General features: G+C 36.7%; 2 protein-coding genes across 2 annotated transcripts; both read right to left on the bottom strand.

Annotated features, from left to right (window-relative positions):
• Window positions 1-2,658: 2,658 nt before the first annotated feature.
• On the bottom strand, window positions 2,659-9,324 carry LOC117334269. Its single transcript, XM_033893781.1, has 10 exons — window positions 8,947-9,324; window positions 8,371-8,525; window positions 7,860-7,974; window positions 7,348-7,453; window positions 6,568-6,798; window positions 4,845-4,963; window positions 4,570-4,687; window positions 3,952-4,048; window positions 3,406-3,513; window positions 2,659-3,076 (listed from the first exon to the last, which is right to left on the bottom strand). Exons 1-10 carry the CDS (start codon window positions 9,054-9,056, stop codon window positions 2,895-2,897), a joined length of 1,341 nt encoding a protein of 446 aa, XP_033749672.1. The 5' UTR covers window positions 9,057-9,324; the 3' UTR covers window positions 2,659-2,894.
• Window positions 9,325-10,331: 1,007 nt separating this feature from the next.
• Window positions 10,332-14,690, bottom strand: LOC117334268 (serine-enriched protein-like). The gene is made up of 5 exons (XM_033893780.1): window positions 14,311-14,690; window positions 11,917-12,157; window positions 11,517-11,704; window positions 11,164-11,327; window positions 10,332-10,963 (listed from the first exon to the last, which is right to left on the bottom strand). Exons 1-5 carry the CDS (start codon window positions 14,390-14,392, stop codon window positions 10,850-10,852), a joined length of 789 nt encoding a protein of 262 aa, XP_033749671.1. The 5' UTR covers window positions 14,393-14,690; the 3' UTR covers window positions 10,332-10,849.
• Between the last annotated feature and the right edge of the window lie 1,455 nt (window positions 14,691-16,145).

Raw genomic sequence — 16,145 nt, 5'->3', positions numbered from 1 at the left:
ATACATAGATTAAAGCAACACAAAACGGTAAAATGTACATATATGTATTTATATTCTGAGTGTTGATTCTTTATATGAACATGCCAAGTGAAAAAAAATGACCTTAAAAACACTATGAATACAGTATGAAAATGATCGTTTCGCGCGCTGGAAAATTAGTCCCCGTTTCATTCCGTAAATTGTGATTTCATTGTCATCTATTCACATAAAACTCTTTTTTTTTTAACAAAAGATATTGTATTTGATGTCCTTTTCTTTTGAATAAAAAGCAGCAACAACAGCAACAACAACAACAAAAAAGAAATTAAGAAACAATACAACTGGAAACTACGGAAGGACCCGGTAATGGACTCGCACAACTAAATCAGCCAATCATTTGGTGTTTTCCCCTGAACCAAGTACATGAGGAAACTGTGTTTGATAGGTCTGTAGCTGTTTTTCCTGAGTAAATAACATATGAAATGGGTACTTTCTACATACACGAGAATAAAGAGTAGGGTCTTGAGATTTGTAAAATAAAAAAATACACTTCTACTGAAAATAGAATGACGTACGTAGGATTCGAGGTATAAAAGGGCGGGAATTCCCCAGGTGGGGGTTCCACAGTGCACTGGTTTACTGTCTTTCGAGTACCCGTGTGCTCTGATATGCCAATTAACCTATACAATAATAACATTAATCCGATAGAAAAAACTTCAAAGTTTAATTTGATATAAATTTCTTATCATTTGAACTTCAAACGAGCGAAGTCACTAGTAATAACATATAGTAAATTATTTAGCTCTGCAAGTCCTAAACGATGAAGGTGCATTGGCGGGATAACTATCTGTTCCAATAATTTTGCATCTTTTCTTACAGTATAAAGCTAACCGAAGCTAAAAATAAAATACAAAAAATGACACTGTTCTTTATGTCCTTATTCCAAAATAGTCTAATGCAATTAAGTAATTGAATGATATCTTAATTACGGTTGACTATGGCAAGCCAAATTGTCATTTAGCCATGAAGCAATATTGATATATAAGATATTTTATAAAGAAAAGTGAATATCACATTTATCACATAACTGGCCCGTTCTGCCATGTCATACGGCCATGTCATAAATGCCGTAAGACACATGCGTAATAACACTATTGTGACGTCATAATACATCATGTGACGTCGCATTATAGTATCTGGGTAGACGGAAACGTCTCATCCTAGCCGGATTTCGACTGTCTTATATAGAAACGAAAATTGCAAGTTTTTTGCTGATATTATCATTAAAGATAATGATATAATGAATATAATTTTACACTCGTGGCTATGTCATATGATTTATTAATCTCAGAATTTACACTCAATCGTTGACTTTATTTACAATTACAAATATATCTATAGTGTGTGTAAGATCAAATCATTTCACGTAACTATATGTGTGTGATTTAAGAACTGTTTTGCCATCTATAGTTTGCCATAATCCCGACACATATGGTCACGGCGACATTCCAACATCAAAATGGCTGTTCAATCTATCTAGAGAGATTCTCCAATCTACCAAATTCAGAATCTACGTCAGAGAAAAAGACATAGTCTAGATATATATAAGCAATCAAGAGAGCTAGCGGCAATAAGAGCTCTGTCATTTATAGCGACTATGATTACAATAGTGTGACTAATACAATATTTCATCCACGTGGGGGTGAGACAGGGAAATCTCAACCCAAGGGGAAGATTCTTAAGTTGCCAAACACGAGGCCTACGAGGCTTGCCGAGTGTTTGGCAGCTTAATTATCTTACCCCGAGGGTTGAGATCCCCCTGTCTCACTTCCATGGGGGTGAATGATGTGAATGTTTTTCTCTTACCCTGTTTACCCTCTAAGTTATATATCTAATATTGACGTTACATCAATGCAAGGAAATGTTGACCTGGTGTGATTGAATTGTCGACGTGACGTCATTGTATTGTTGCCGTGACGTCATGGTATCGTTGACGTGACGAAATACAATTTGTTGAGAACGTGAGAAGAGCACGTGTAGCCTGTCTTTTCCCTAGGGTGAGATAAGAAAATCTCAACCCGGTAAAACTGCGGATATCCCTGTTCAGGGTAAGAGAAAAACAATGTCTCTACAGGCCATAGACTGGCCCCCTGTCTCTAGAATATCAAAATTATAAATAAAATTGAGCTTTATGATTTTGATCCCTAGGATATGTCTGATTCTAGATTCTAGATCCAAAGTTTCAAACTAGGGGCAGATAATCTGGTATTAGAATTTAGCTTGGCAATTCATTAGCAAAAAAACTTAGGGTCTGGTGGCCAGTCTATACAGGCCACAGTAACTCGTGTTTTCACTTGTCTGGTGTACATTGTGACGTCACAGTCATGTTGTATTGTGATGACATGTAATTATGACGTCACGTATATTGTCAATCGAAATAAACCGGAAGCTATCGCCCTGTGAAGGACAAAAGCTACTACTATGAAAGTCATTCATCTAAAAAAAATTCTGTTTGTTTTTCTGTTTTGTTGTTGTTGTCTTTTCCATATTTAAAAATACACAAACTCTTTCGGGATACGAATACAGATCGTTACAACGTCACTAGGGGAACACAAAAACATGTGCTCTAAAGTTGTATGCAAGAAGTAATTAAAAGTAAATTAAAACATCAGTGATTTAATGAAATTTCAAAGGAATTTATTTGTTCTTAATCGTAAATAACATCAATGTCAACTGGTATATCCATTTAAATGTTAATTTACATACTAGTACATGCTTTTCATTAATTATTATGAAATATCTAATTAAGCCTCCTTTCTTAGAATTTCCATGCACACATATATACCTATATATATTAATACATACGTATTATTGCAACAATGATTGATTGGTTATGTCTTTAATGTATTCCACAGTTATGTGTTTCCGAGTGCTACCGGATTCGCAGCCTGATGCGAGGAACGATCCGTAAAGTCCGTTAAAGATGGTGGTCGGATAAAAAATCCCCATGTCTTTGTCGGGCTGTAACTGGACTTCCGGGTCCAGCCGAACCCCACGTCTCCATTGAACATCCCCAGTTTACACTTTACATGCAGGTCTGGAAAAAAAGGCAAAATATAACTTACTATGCATCGCACTGAACCGGGACAAAATTGTTACTCGATTCAAAATTAATGCTAATAGAACAACAATCAACATTAAACATCGATTGATACTTAATTTACCATTACGTTCTTTTAGTGGTCGCGTTCTAGACTTACAGCATGATAGTTAAGTAGAGCGGTGATACGTACATTTTTGTGTAATGGCAGCGTTTGGGGAATCAAGAAAATAAAGAAAGATGGGATTCAGACGTAAATTACTTCATGTATAGAGAACTACCATGTGCATGTTGAGAATCGGACGTTAATATTTTCATTTCTTTACCTTTATTTAAGTGGAAGAATCCTGGAATTACAGAGGAGGCATCAGTTCGCCCGGATATCTTCAGGTGGTAGCCATTCAGATTGCCAGATAAACGAAGGGTTCCGACAACTATGTAAAATGAAAAGGAAATTTGTTTGTTCTTAAGAACAGAACCAATGAATAATCTCAGAAAACACACCTACACTACAAGATATTTGTTTTAGAGTCGTGTTCTATGAACCCTGACCCTGGACTGACTCAGCCACACACTGATTAGTGTTATTAGCATTATTTTCCCATAGTTTGCTATTTCGCAAAGAGTCCAATCATATGGTGGATGATTTTGGCCAGGTCACACTGTTACAATCAAGAGTGTCAGTGCGCCATGCGACAAACATGCAACAATTGATGATAAATATGGCGCTTTGGCGGGGTACATTTTTCACATGGGCGCATTGTCGCTCTTTGTATGGCGCATGGTCGACCTATTGCGTTGGGCGCCAATGTGACAGTGCGCCATGCCAAATCAGTCAGCATACCAGTTCGATGTTAACGTATTTAACCTACCTGTTTTAGAGTTCGGATGAGTACAACCCCTCCCAATTTTTTCATCAATGTGAACTGCAGGAAGTTTTGGTGTTTCTCTCATGTAAACAGGGTACTCCTAGAACAGTAAACACGTCACTGAGATGTTTGGAATATTACACAATACTACTTAAACCAGAACTTTACTCTCCAAAAAAACATCAAGCTTGTGAAACTCAATTCCTCCATTTCAGATTATTTTATGTTTGATAATAACATTGCACTCTATCTCGGTGAGGTTCGACCTTGACTTTTAATCTTGTCCACTGACCTTGCCTAGGTTGTACGTTTGACATCATTACATATGTTGCACATTGATATTTTATCTAAATTAGGTTAAATCATTACTAATTACTTAAATAATTAATTGTCAATCGCCGTTATCCAATTTAATTGTAAATATATATAACAAACGGACTTTTAGCATTCATCAACTTAATTAACTGACATTGTGACCTTGACATTTGACCTTCCGCTTTTGAGACATATTTAAGATAGAAAGACAACTCGTTTATATTCATTTCTATGTCGTCGCAAAACAAATTTTATGGATGACTGCTTACAGAAGTTTTAAGTTGACTTGGCGCCCCTGTAACTTACCTTTGTATTTGGGAAGGTATAAGTCTTGGATGCTTGTTGAATCAATTCGTCCGCGACGGCACCTGTCCTCATCCTACACATGGTATGTATTACGGGAAGATGTCTATTGTTGAACACGCTGTTGGAGATACAATGCCATATGAATATCTTGTATTAATTCGAAATACATAAACATGTACAAATTCGAACATGCGCGCTAACTAATATCTCGATAATGAAATACATGTAGTTTGTCAAAAGGGACTGAGAGGGGAGGGGGGCTGATATATACTTACTGAGCATTTTGAAATCTATATACATGTACAGACTGTAAAAATGTGTATGCCTTGCCAATACAATCTGCCATCCGTCTTACTAGCATGTACTGTATGCAATTCCGGATACGATCCGATATCTAAAAGACAAAAACAATATTATCGGATTATCGAAACAGGAATACATATCAAATTGATTTTAATATGTTTTGAGTATATGAGTCCGGAACATGAGTTGTAAAATAACCGATTTCTCTCGAGGTTCCAATATAACAAGTACTGTATCGAAAATAACTTTCTATTCACTAATCCCTGACTAACGGTGATTACTCAAAGATATGTCATTAAAATCTATCTAATTAATATGTCTTAGAAGCATGGTTATGACATGCCATATATTTTAATTGCATAGGCCGCCTTATAATACAGAAACACGTATACAGATGGGCTTGGTCTGTGACACGCCCCTGTGACCTCGTCGAGTAAGATTTCTGACATTTTGTTAAATATTCAGGAGAAACCGCAAAAAAAAGGTCCATATGCAGGTTGCTACACAATACACCCTAGGAGAGACTGGGCCGTTACCTGGAGCATGCTGACTTTACAGTGACTACACAATACACTCTAGGAGAGACTGGGCCGTTACCTGGAACATGTTGACTTTACACTGACTACACAATACACTCTAGGAGAGACTGGGCCGTTACCTGGAACATGTTGACTTTACAGTGACTACACAATACACTCTAGGAGAGACTGGGCCGTTACCTGGAGCCTGCTGACTTTACAGTGACTACACAATACACTCTAGGAGAGACTGGGCCGTTACCTGGAGCATGTTGACTTTACAGTGACTACACAATACACTCTAGGAGAGACTGGGCCGTTACCTGGAACATGTTGACTTTACAGTGACTACACAATACACTCTAGGAGAGACTGGGCCGTTACCTGGAGCATGCTGACTTTACAGTGACTACACAATACACCCTGGGAGAGACTGGGCCGTTACCTGGAACATGCTGACTTTACAGTGACTACACAATACACTCTAGGAGAGACTGGGCCGTTACCTGGAGCATGTTGACTTTACAGTGACTACACAATACACTCTAGGAGAGACTGGGCCGTTACCTGGAGCATGCTGACTTTACAGTGACTACACAATACACTCTAGGAGAGACTGGGCCGTTACCTGGAGCATGTTCACTTTACAGTGACTACACAATACACCCTGGGATAGACTGGGCCGTTACCTGGAGCCTGCTGACTTTACAGTGACTACACAATACACTCTAGGAGAGACTGGGCCGTTACCTGGAACATGTTGACTTTACAGTGACTACACAATACACTCTAGGAGAGACTGGGCCGTTACCTGGAGCCTGCTGACTTTACAGTGACTACACAATACACTCTAGGAGAGACTGGGCCGTTACCTGGAGCATGTTGACTTTACAGTGACTACACAATACACCCTGGGATAGACTGGGCCGTTACCTGGAGCCTGCTGACTTTACAGTGACTACACAATACACCCTGGGAGAGACTGGGCCGTTACCTGGAGCATGTTGACTTTACAGTGACTACACAATACACTCTAGGAGAGACTGGGCCGTTACCTGGAGCCTGCTGACTTTACAGTGACTACACAATACACTCTAGGAGAGACTGGGCCGTTACCTGGAGCATGCTGACTTTACAGTGACTACACAATACACTCTAGGAGAGACTGGGCCGTTACCTGGAACATGCTGACTTTAATGTTGGTCTCCTTTTCCAACATCTCGCAGTACATTATTTGGTTCCTGGTGACGTCATCCTGCGCATCCCACATTTCGTCAGACAGCTGCTGTAGCTTTCCTCTCAGCTTCTGTGGCGCGTTACCGCCACCCAGTTCGACAGCATACTTCTTCTCGAAGGCCTCTACAAGGCTGTGCTTGTACGCTGATTTTGAACTCAAGTCCCAACAAATCTGAGAGGACAATGAAATATACTTATACTTGTGATGTTTCATCATGCATTTGGTGTTCTAATAGTAATTTGCCATGTTCGATCCTACATAGAAGAATTATTTATAATGTTTTAATTCTGTATTGATATACAATGTAATATATGAATGTCATTTGGAATGTTTTAAACCATGTTCCACAGACTATATAGTTAAGTTTATTGTAACAACGGGTGCCTCTGATTAGTCGAAATCTAGAAACTGTCAGATTATAGTGAAAATTAGAACACAGGAGTTATGAGATACGGCGAACAACATAGTAAAACCTCAATTGCTATGGTTTAATTTAAAAATGTATATATACATGGGCTGTGAGGGATGATGAACATAATGATACAACTGTGGGGGAGTTTGGGGGACATCTGTAATGGTCCCCACTACAATCAGTACTTGTTTTTATTGAAAGAAGTGTTTATATTCATTATGTAAAACATTACTGAAAGTGGCTATTGTAGGTAGCAATATGCCCATTCCTTTTGTAATAAAATATGTTTGAATTAAAATAAGACCAACCCGTTGTTGCTGTCGTAGGTCTGCTATGGCCCTTTTATGGCTGCCGATGACCTTGATGAGTTCAACCGTTGACCTTCTTAATCCTTCTACTTTATCGTCGTTAAAACTACATTGGAAAATTAATTAAGTAATTGATCAGTATGCATCGTGTTTCAAGAAAAAAACGTTTTTAAAAGGTGGCAATGTCATAGCAAATCCGGAATAGTGGCAATATCACAGTATCTCTGGTATAGTGGCAATATCATAACAAATCTGGTATAGTGGCAATATCATAACAAATCTGGTATAGTGGCAATATCATAACAAATCTGGTATAGTGGCAATATCATAGTAAATCTGGAATAGTGGCAATAGCATAGTTAATCTGGAATAGTGGCAATGTCATAGTAAATCTGGAATAGTGGCAATATCATAGTTAATCTGGAATAGTGGCAATATCATAGTAAATATGGAATTTTGGCGATTTCAGAAAAAAAATCTCCTGTGATAACAAGATCGGATTAGCAAGTTACGTTTTGATAGGGGCCTGTCTGGATGTCGGGTGGCTCACATCAGCACGTGGCCACATTCCGTATAGGCATGCGACATCGGCCACCAGCGAGATGAACTTCTTGGTCTCCGCGCCACCTGTGGTAGAGAAAGGACAGAAACCTGTATATCGATGTTATACTGGTTTACACACATTCATCTATACACCGAATAAAGATATATATAACGACGATTCGGATTACCGTGACAGAGCGCATGATTAACCAGATTTAAACCACGGCTTCCGCTAGGGATCGAACACAGGTCCTCTGGCTTACTACGATCTCTCTAGCCGCTCGGTATATTGCGGCTACTATTTACCTATAGGTTACATTATGTCACCATAAGGTTGTTACCGCTTTTTGATGGTAAGTCTGTCGGTAAATGATTTGTTTACGGTATCATTTGAGGATTATTTATCGATCAATAATATAAATCAATTTATTCCGCATTTTTAAATATATCACATGTACACCTATTACTGTATCTACTTACCAAAGTCGACAATGGCGTCTTGCTTGTAGGCGAGTTCCTTGAGGATGTATATGGGAACCGGCATGTCCTGTATGACCAGAGTTAATTTTTCGTTGTGTGTAAGGTTTTCTATGTACTGGGTTAGTTCCCCGCAATCAGACATGTATCCATCAAATCTGGGGTAGAATGGAAATATTTTAGTTGAAATCGATGGTTGCAGAAGTTTTCAAAGCCCAGATAATATATTTTCATCGCGTTTTGTACTGAAAACACCGGAATCGATACACATAAACTGTTGTGTATTGTTTTCTCTTATAGCTATTAACCATACCGAAAATTTCAATGAAATGTCAAACTCCCAAATCAAACCGCTTCAATGTGGTGCTGGAAATGTCATGTTCAAGAATAGAATTATGTATAGAATTATTATGTACAAGTACAGCGTGTTACAAAACGAAGGTCAAGGAGAGTAAAATATGACCAACTACAAAACGAAGGTCAAGGAGAGTAAAACATGACTAACTACAAAACGAAGGTCAATCAGATTAAAACTGACTATACAGGACGTTTAAGGTATGGCTTTAACACAATACGTACTCGTCGGTAAGTCGACACAGTGTGTCCACGTCAGGAACATAGATCATTTCCATCTTGGAGTCGAGCGAACATTCATTGTACTTGGTAGTCGCGAGGCCGTAACTAGGCATAATTGTTCACGAGAGCATGCGAGAGTGATGACGGTGTGGTGACAATGACGTCATAATAACGTTTATCCCCATTCGCTCCCTCAGGCGGGTTTCGTTTGTGTTATTATGTACCTAATAAATCAGAATGTTTACTCAATGTGGACCAGAGGAATGCTATTAACCGAGAGAATATTATCATATAATCACCGAAAATAAAGTACTTAATTCATTTAAAGTCGTTCATGATGGAAAATCAGAAAGATACGTCTGAAACTCTGAAACTATTCTGTGACTGGTTATCATTTAGAGCTTACTCATCTTTTACTTTAACAATTAATCTTAATCATTTTAATTGACATGTGACACCGTTTTGGTCCATCCGAGTTAGGGACAGTAGTCTCTATGGCTGTACGTATTCCCGTATTTGATAACTAACCCGATATAATATGTATACCTTTCTGTCTTAGACTTTATAAAGATTTGTCGTGCTCGGAATTATTTGTTCCTCCACACTACTTTCGTGTTCGCTAGAAATGATACAGATGTTCTTTTAAAAGCCTTGTATGAAATTCGTCAAGAAAAAGTATCTTGTTGTATTCCACTACATGATCGTTATTGGGTGGTCAAAGTTAGGTTCCGTGATAGGGACGATGGCTCCAGTCGAAAAATCCTACGGCTATAAAAACCGAGTCATTTACCCCGAAAACACCTTTCGCTTTATGGTTTCTCATTTCCCCTCTCTTCATTAATTCTTACCGGATAATTACAAGCTAAGTTGTGTGGGAGGTTCATACCTATACTTTACTTTAGTTGGTCCACACAGAATTACAAGTAAATTGGAAGCCAGAGAAATGTTTGATATCTAAGTTTTTATTTTTCTTAGTTCTGCCTAAATGAACTTTATAAAGTCCATCCTTTCTTCGCAATTCTTTAAAATGAGATCTTCTACGTCTTAACCTAAAAACCATAAACGAATTTCCTCGGCCAACGACATCTATTGGGGTCACAAATATTGCTTGAATATTTGATTCTGATACCAATGAATATTAAAAGTAGTCCATAGTGATCTAAATTCAGAAATGTCTGAATGAATAATGTTAAAAGCATCCAAGAATGCCAAATGTCAAGATCATTCACAATTTTTTAAGGTCACAAGTATTGCTTGAATGTTTGATTCTGATATCAATGAATATCAAAAGTAAATCCATGAGTATCTAATGTAGTTTTTAGAATACTATACATGAGCAATTACCAAAGCACTAGCGTAAATACTTTCAAACAACAAGAACACCAACATGTGATTCAATGTTTTATATATACAAATGTCGTATTAATAATTTACAAGCACAAAACATAGCACCAAATAATACATAAAGATATACACATATATCATACAAGCTGTACCACGATACACATACGGCACATCATCTTCTCTCACTTCCGGTACACACAACACACATTTTCTCACTTCCGGTACACACAACACACATTTTCTCACTTTCGGTCCACGCACCAATATATCTCACTTCCGGTCCAAGGAACAAATATTTCTCACTGTCAGTCCATATAATTTGTTTTCTCCCTACACGACAGCTCATATTAACCAGCTCAATTTACTACAGACACGCACCTTTTTAGGTAACGGATTTTGTTTTCTTTCTGTTCGAGTACCCTTTGAGTAAACACTCTGTGACGGGTCCCATAGCACGGTTAACCGTCAACACTAAACCGGAAGTCGCCATCAAAATAAATTCGTAATCTTTAATTTAGTTATCAGCACTTGGAGTAAATACAGAATAATATCATCTGTCACATCATACTGTTGTCGTCAGCTTGGGGGACGGAGATTGTGGCGATGAACTTGGCGAGGATTCCACGGGAGAAGACATTGTAGGTGATGTGGTGTCTTGTTCTAGGTGATTGGAAATCTGTAACCGAAGTAAACATTGAAGTGATGAATTATGATATCAATGATAATATAATAATCTATTGAAATGATATTGATAAATGTTACCAATTCCATTGGTATTTCTAGAAGGGCTTCAGAAAATGCAATAAAAAATCGCGAAATATTGGTGGCACGCGCAATACACTAAATCAAATACATGTATAGTAAACTCCAACTAACCTTAGACAAGAGTTTCCCAGCTGTCTTGTGATGGTTATACTGCTGAGCGCCTTTCCTGATGGCAGCAACAGATCCGTTTTCAGACTTTAAACAGCGTTTGATGAAATCCCAGCACGCCACTTTAAGATCCATGAGTTTAAACTGACTTGCTCCACAAAGTAAACCTGCATCACAAAATATAGACATAAAATTAGTCTGTATACACACTCAGACATTCTCAATGTAATTTACGAATGCTATAATACCAATTTATTTCTTGGAATTTACAAGAAGTTTTCAAATTCCAAATAATTGCATCAGAAGACAAATTACTACGTCGCGTTTCTGTCACAAACTTTAGTATCAGTATTTACCTGTGACATTTTTGACAGTGACGTCAACTGTTCCACAATGGATGAACTGGACAATTTTTCGAAAATCCTCTGGCTCGTATTTCTTCACGTCAATGACGAGACGAGAACTGAATCGGGATTTCCGGGATTTTTTCGACCGATTTTCTTCTTCCTCTTTCTGTTTCTGTAGGATCAACTGGTACATAACCCTGGTAACGAAAATGATATAAATAAGAAAATGTTTTGATACAGAACAGGATTTTATCAAAATGTTCCTACTTAGTTATCAAAATAAAGACGATAAGATTTTATGATTCGAAGACGAAACTTTGTTCGTTGCAAGGTGTTCGATATCCCTGGATAATTACCAAATTGAACCAATCAGGTGTTAATTTATTTAAATAATTTGCAGTTCGCTTACCTGCTGCGAGTTCCAAGAATCGCTTTCACGCCGTAAACCGGAACTTTGGTTGGTCCAACGAGGAATGTGACGTCACATAGTTCTGGCATGGACAGGATGTATTTGAGACGATCACAGAGGGCGCTGGTACTATTGTAATTCACAGAATCCCTAACTCTGTAGTCTGGTTCTTGGTAGCTTGAATCACCTACTTCCGGTGAAGACTCTGGGTTCGATTCATACCCGGACGAGAATCCGATGTCTGTAAATAAGTTTTTAGAATGATCAGTATATTGTAATTCATGTCACATTTATTTTTAATCTAGTGTGATAGTTGTAATTTGCGTAACGCTTTATGGCATGCCTGAATGTCATTTATCAAGGGAGCAATTTCGATCCAGTATTATGTGAACTATCTTATAAAAGTCATGCGATATTTATCATAAAGTTTTAGTTATAAGTTATTCTAAAAAAAATATTTCATAAAATGATATAAAATATTATATAAATATATATGATATCTTGTGTTATCATTAAGTATCGACATTGCTCCCCGAATAATTTAGGCTACCATTCACAGATGTATATTGTTGTAATTAGATGATGGCGTTACCACAATGCGTCAGGTGAAATAAGATATGTTAACACACGAATCATAGATTTATCATTTCCTATTGGAACACGGAACATTTATCTCTGTCGTGATCACAGAAGATACAACAGTGAATGTCATTCTTTATCCCCAGTACATCTTATAGTTTAAATACAGCGGGCACTTGTTCTATACAAGAACACACTAACCACAGCTAAAATGACTGGTCAGCTTAATTTTATAACATACAATATTTTAAAACTATACGAAAAATGCATTATCTTCTGTTATTTTTAAATTTATGAATACATTTTGTTGTAAAATCAATAAAAAATTCTCCCCCCCCCCCCCCTTTTTTTTAAATTTGAATTTCAAGTATTATCATTCAATCTTTAAATATGTTTTAAGAAATGTCACTTTTTGTATTATGATTATATACAACTATATAACTTTGAAATTTAAAGCTGATATAACAATTTCATTTTGTATATCAAAATATTTTACATACGAATGGCTACCGGTCGAATATTTAGCATTTAAAAGTTATAAAGTATTATGTTTATTGACCGTGTAAATCAATTTTCTGCTGTAGGTAAACCACGAACAACCACCCAGACTGTCAAATGAAGTTTATATAAAAAGTGTTTTATGAAAATTAAATCTATTGAAGCGGTCTCCCGTCAAGTAGCCATTTATTCAGATTTTAATGTATTTTTTCAGGGTTTGTTCCCTAGCTACTTAACACTGAGACCCTTGTAGTCGAGATAAACATCATATCATTATACTCATTTTAAAGCTAACTGAATTATTGGTTCGTTTTCGAAAAGATGTATTTAAGCAAAAAAAAAAAAAAAAATACAAAAAAATACCGTATTTTCTCTACGAAATTGTCTGTCAAATTTTGCCATTCTATTGCTCTTTTCCCCCTATGTATCACACATGTTTATATAACAACCTACACGATGTAGACGAATCAATAGGCCTCGGGAAAGAGGCCCGTGTTCCTAAAAGTAGCTGTTAAAAATGTGGGGATACGTATAGAACAAATATGACCGTTCTTTCTTTTACAAATAAGTTTACCGGTATTGCCGCTTATTTAAATCCCTGTATACCTCTGAACCGGCTGACAAGATGATCCAAATGTCGCTAACGTGGTTTGAAGTTGTATCTTATCTCTATAAATGGTTTATCAAGTTTCTTGACTTCTCCGTGACCTTGGAGTCGATTAGTGACTGAGGCCCTTTACAAGTACAATTACCTAATACAGTGGCACGAAGAGACACATACGAATCCCTTTCCTCATATAACATGTATTTAAAAAAGAAAGAAATTTAACCAGACAGACAAACCTCAAAAGTGTATGTAAAAATATGTCTGTCAAAAGAATTTTAATCTTTTGGAGAAGCGCCCACGGCAGATGATGTTTATATATTAAATTAAAAGTAAATATTGTCGGGTAGAGGACGGGAGTCGTTGATCTTTAATGCCTGGGTGTAATACAGACACATCTTTATCATAGCATTTTGACTTGTATATTTTTAAATAATTGTTGAACATTTGAATGTTATTGGATTTTTACGATATACATTATAGAATTATCATCTATATCAACAATAATGACAAAATATAACCTTCCCAAACTACAAACCGTGCCAAAGTTAAAATAAGATGATAGTACTAGGTATGTATACTATTGGTTTGATAAATCTAGTAAATGCCAGAAATTTAGACCTAATTTTGTTGCATTTGTTCCTAAAAATGTAATTTATAGCACATATATGGTTCAACATTCCAAGAGTTATGATTATATTAGTTTGACTTACCGTCGTTGTCTAGATTTTCTGTGGTCAAGATATCCAGTTCGTCATTCTGGACAAGAAGTGCTTTAGAATCCGACTTCTCCATGGTCAAGCAAAGAGTTGTAAGTAAGGTATAATTTCGATGTAGTGAACTTTGAGAGACAAATCTCAGAATGCTAATTCAGGCCGTTAACCATGACTTTTTATACACACCCAAAGAAATATCCAATCATCTTAAACAACTCTAATGGCGAGTTAATTCTGCCAGGTAGGTGACATATTACTGAAGGTGTCATATTGGTCAGTCAACTACTGTCATGGTAATCAACATTTCCTCGCGTGTGAAAACACTGGGCTATCCACAGAGTCTCGGCGCCACCCGGAATACCGACTTCAGGTAAGTTTAAAAATTTGGTTTGTGATTTTAACACGACCTGTCAAAACCAGCTCGCGAGCACGAGGAGGCGGGCCGTTAAAATTAGGTTAGTTGTTTACACTAGTATGATTGGTATGTGTTTCTATAGACCGACGATCAAGTCCATCAAAAACAACAATAACCTATTGTAACGGTACCTGTCCAACGAGAAACAGTTGATTGGGTGAGAAAACGCTGATATAAGGTTTTGATAGGTACATGTGAACAGGTAGCTATTGTTACACCTGTACCTCTATTGGATTTTTATTTTTACCGAACAATAAAGCACCTAAACTTTCACATTAGTTTACGTAATGAACCAATTACGTCTTTTGTATCCTAATCTCCTTTACCTCGGTAACTCGACTGATATCAGTTTATCACCTGTAATTAAATATGATGGATACTTTTACCTGTGGTAATTCATGCCATAAATCGCTCTAATTTGGATACAAATGTAACTTAACTTACCGGTATATCAATGTTTAATTTTCTCTAGATTTAACTCAGTGGAGTCCTGGGTATTAAATTCGTCCATTTATACGGGCGGACTGAGTTTACACATACCCGACAATGTAAGAAATGCAATAGAATTAAACGCGAAATTTTAATCGGAAAGGTCAAGAAATAAATGAATACTAACCTTATCAAATCTAAATTATAATATACAACTTCATGCCAGAAATTTTTCAAAATCAAGGTCGAATCATATGTCTCATTTTTTTTTTTTTAATTCAATTAATAAATGAAATTATATATGTTTAAATATATCTTAATGGGTGAAGTGTCCTGACACAATTTCTGATTCTTTAATAGTTAGACAATTTAACTTGCATTAGTAGTTTCTCTGAATTAGCGTCCCTATAATTGTCTCCACGTGGGGGAATAAAGTTTGTGAAGGATTCCCAACCGCGGCCCATTTTCGTATTAGGAATATCAAGTCCTTTGTCACATTTAATGTTACTCGAGCGGCTTTATTGCACATCCGATCACTCGGAGTACCACATATATAATTTGTTGACCATTTTTTATCGTTTTGCATTTTACTTGGCAATAAAAAAAATCAAGATGTGTTGAAATTCTATAATATAATTAACTAGATTCTGATTTTTTAAACCCATTAATTGTATGTGTCCGTTTAATTGGTTGACGTACGCCTTGTTTGAGGGCTTTACTGGTGTCAGACTGTAATGGTTTTGTTTTCTATGTAAATATGTAATTGTTTTATTGAGGGTAAGAGTTATATCAATTATTCGCATTTAAATATGTCTTTTGGAACATGTGTCTTTTGAGGTGCATAAATTATAGATGTTTGGGGTGTCGAAAGCAAAATTGGAATACACACACTTTGAAGTATATTGACTGACGTCAAATTAAGAACCATTTCGGTTCATTATTTTCTCCTTTAGAATATCTTCAGATTATTAATACATATTCAATTCTT

The sequence above is a fragment of the Pecten maximus genome, chromosome 9 (assembly GCF_902652985.1).
Source record: "Pecten maximus chromosome 9, xPecMax1.1, whole genome shotgun sequence".
NCBI lineage: Eukaryota > Metazoa > Mollusca > Bivalvia > Pectinida > Pectinidae > Pecten > Pecten maximus.
This window is presented reverse-complemented; position numbering and strand designations above follow the sequence as displayed.

Coding starts and splice junctions, on each gene's coding strand:
- LOC117334269 (XM_033893781.1), bottom strand. CDS start 9,056: ATGCCTAGTTACGGCCTCGCGACTACCAAGTACAATGAATGTTCGCTC. Junction 6,799..7,347: donor ACCTACGACAGCAACAACGG/GTTGGTCTTATT, acceptor TTGTCCTCTCAG/ATTTGTTGGGACTTGAGTTC. Junction 4,049..4,569: donor ATACCTTCCCAAATACAAAG/GTAAGTTACAGG, acceptor TTACTGTTCTAG/GAGTACCCTGTTTACATGAG.
- LOC117334268 (XM_033893780.1), bottom strand. CDS start 14,392: ATGGAGAAGTCGGATTCTAAAGCACTTCTTGTCCAGAATGACGAACTG. Junction 12,158..14,310: donor AGAAAATCTAGACAACGACG/GTAAGTCAAACT, acceptor ACTTATTTACAG/ACATCGGATTCTCGTCCGGG. Junction 11,328..11,516: donor CACTGTCAAAAATGTCACAG/GTAAATACTGAT, acceptor TTTGTGATGCAG/GTTTACTTTGTGGAGCAAGT.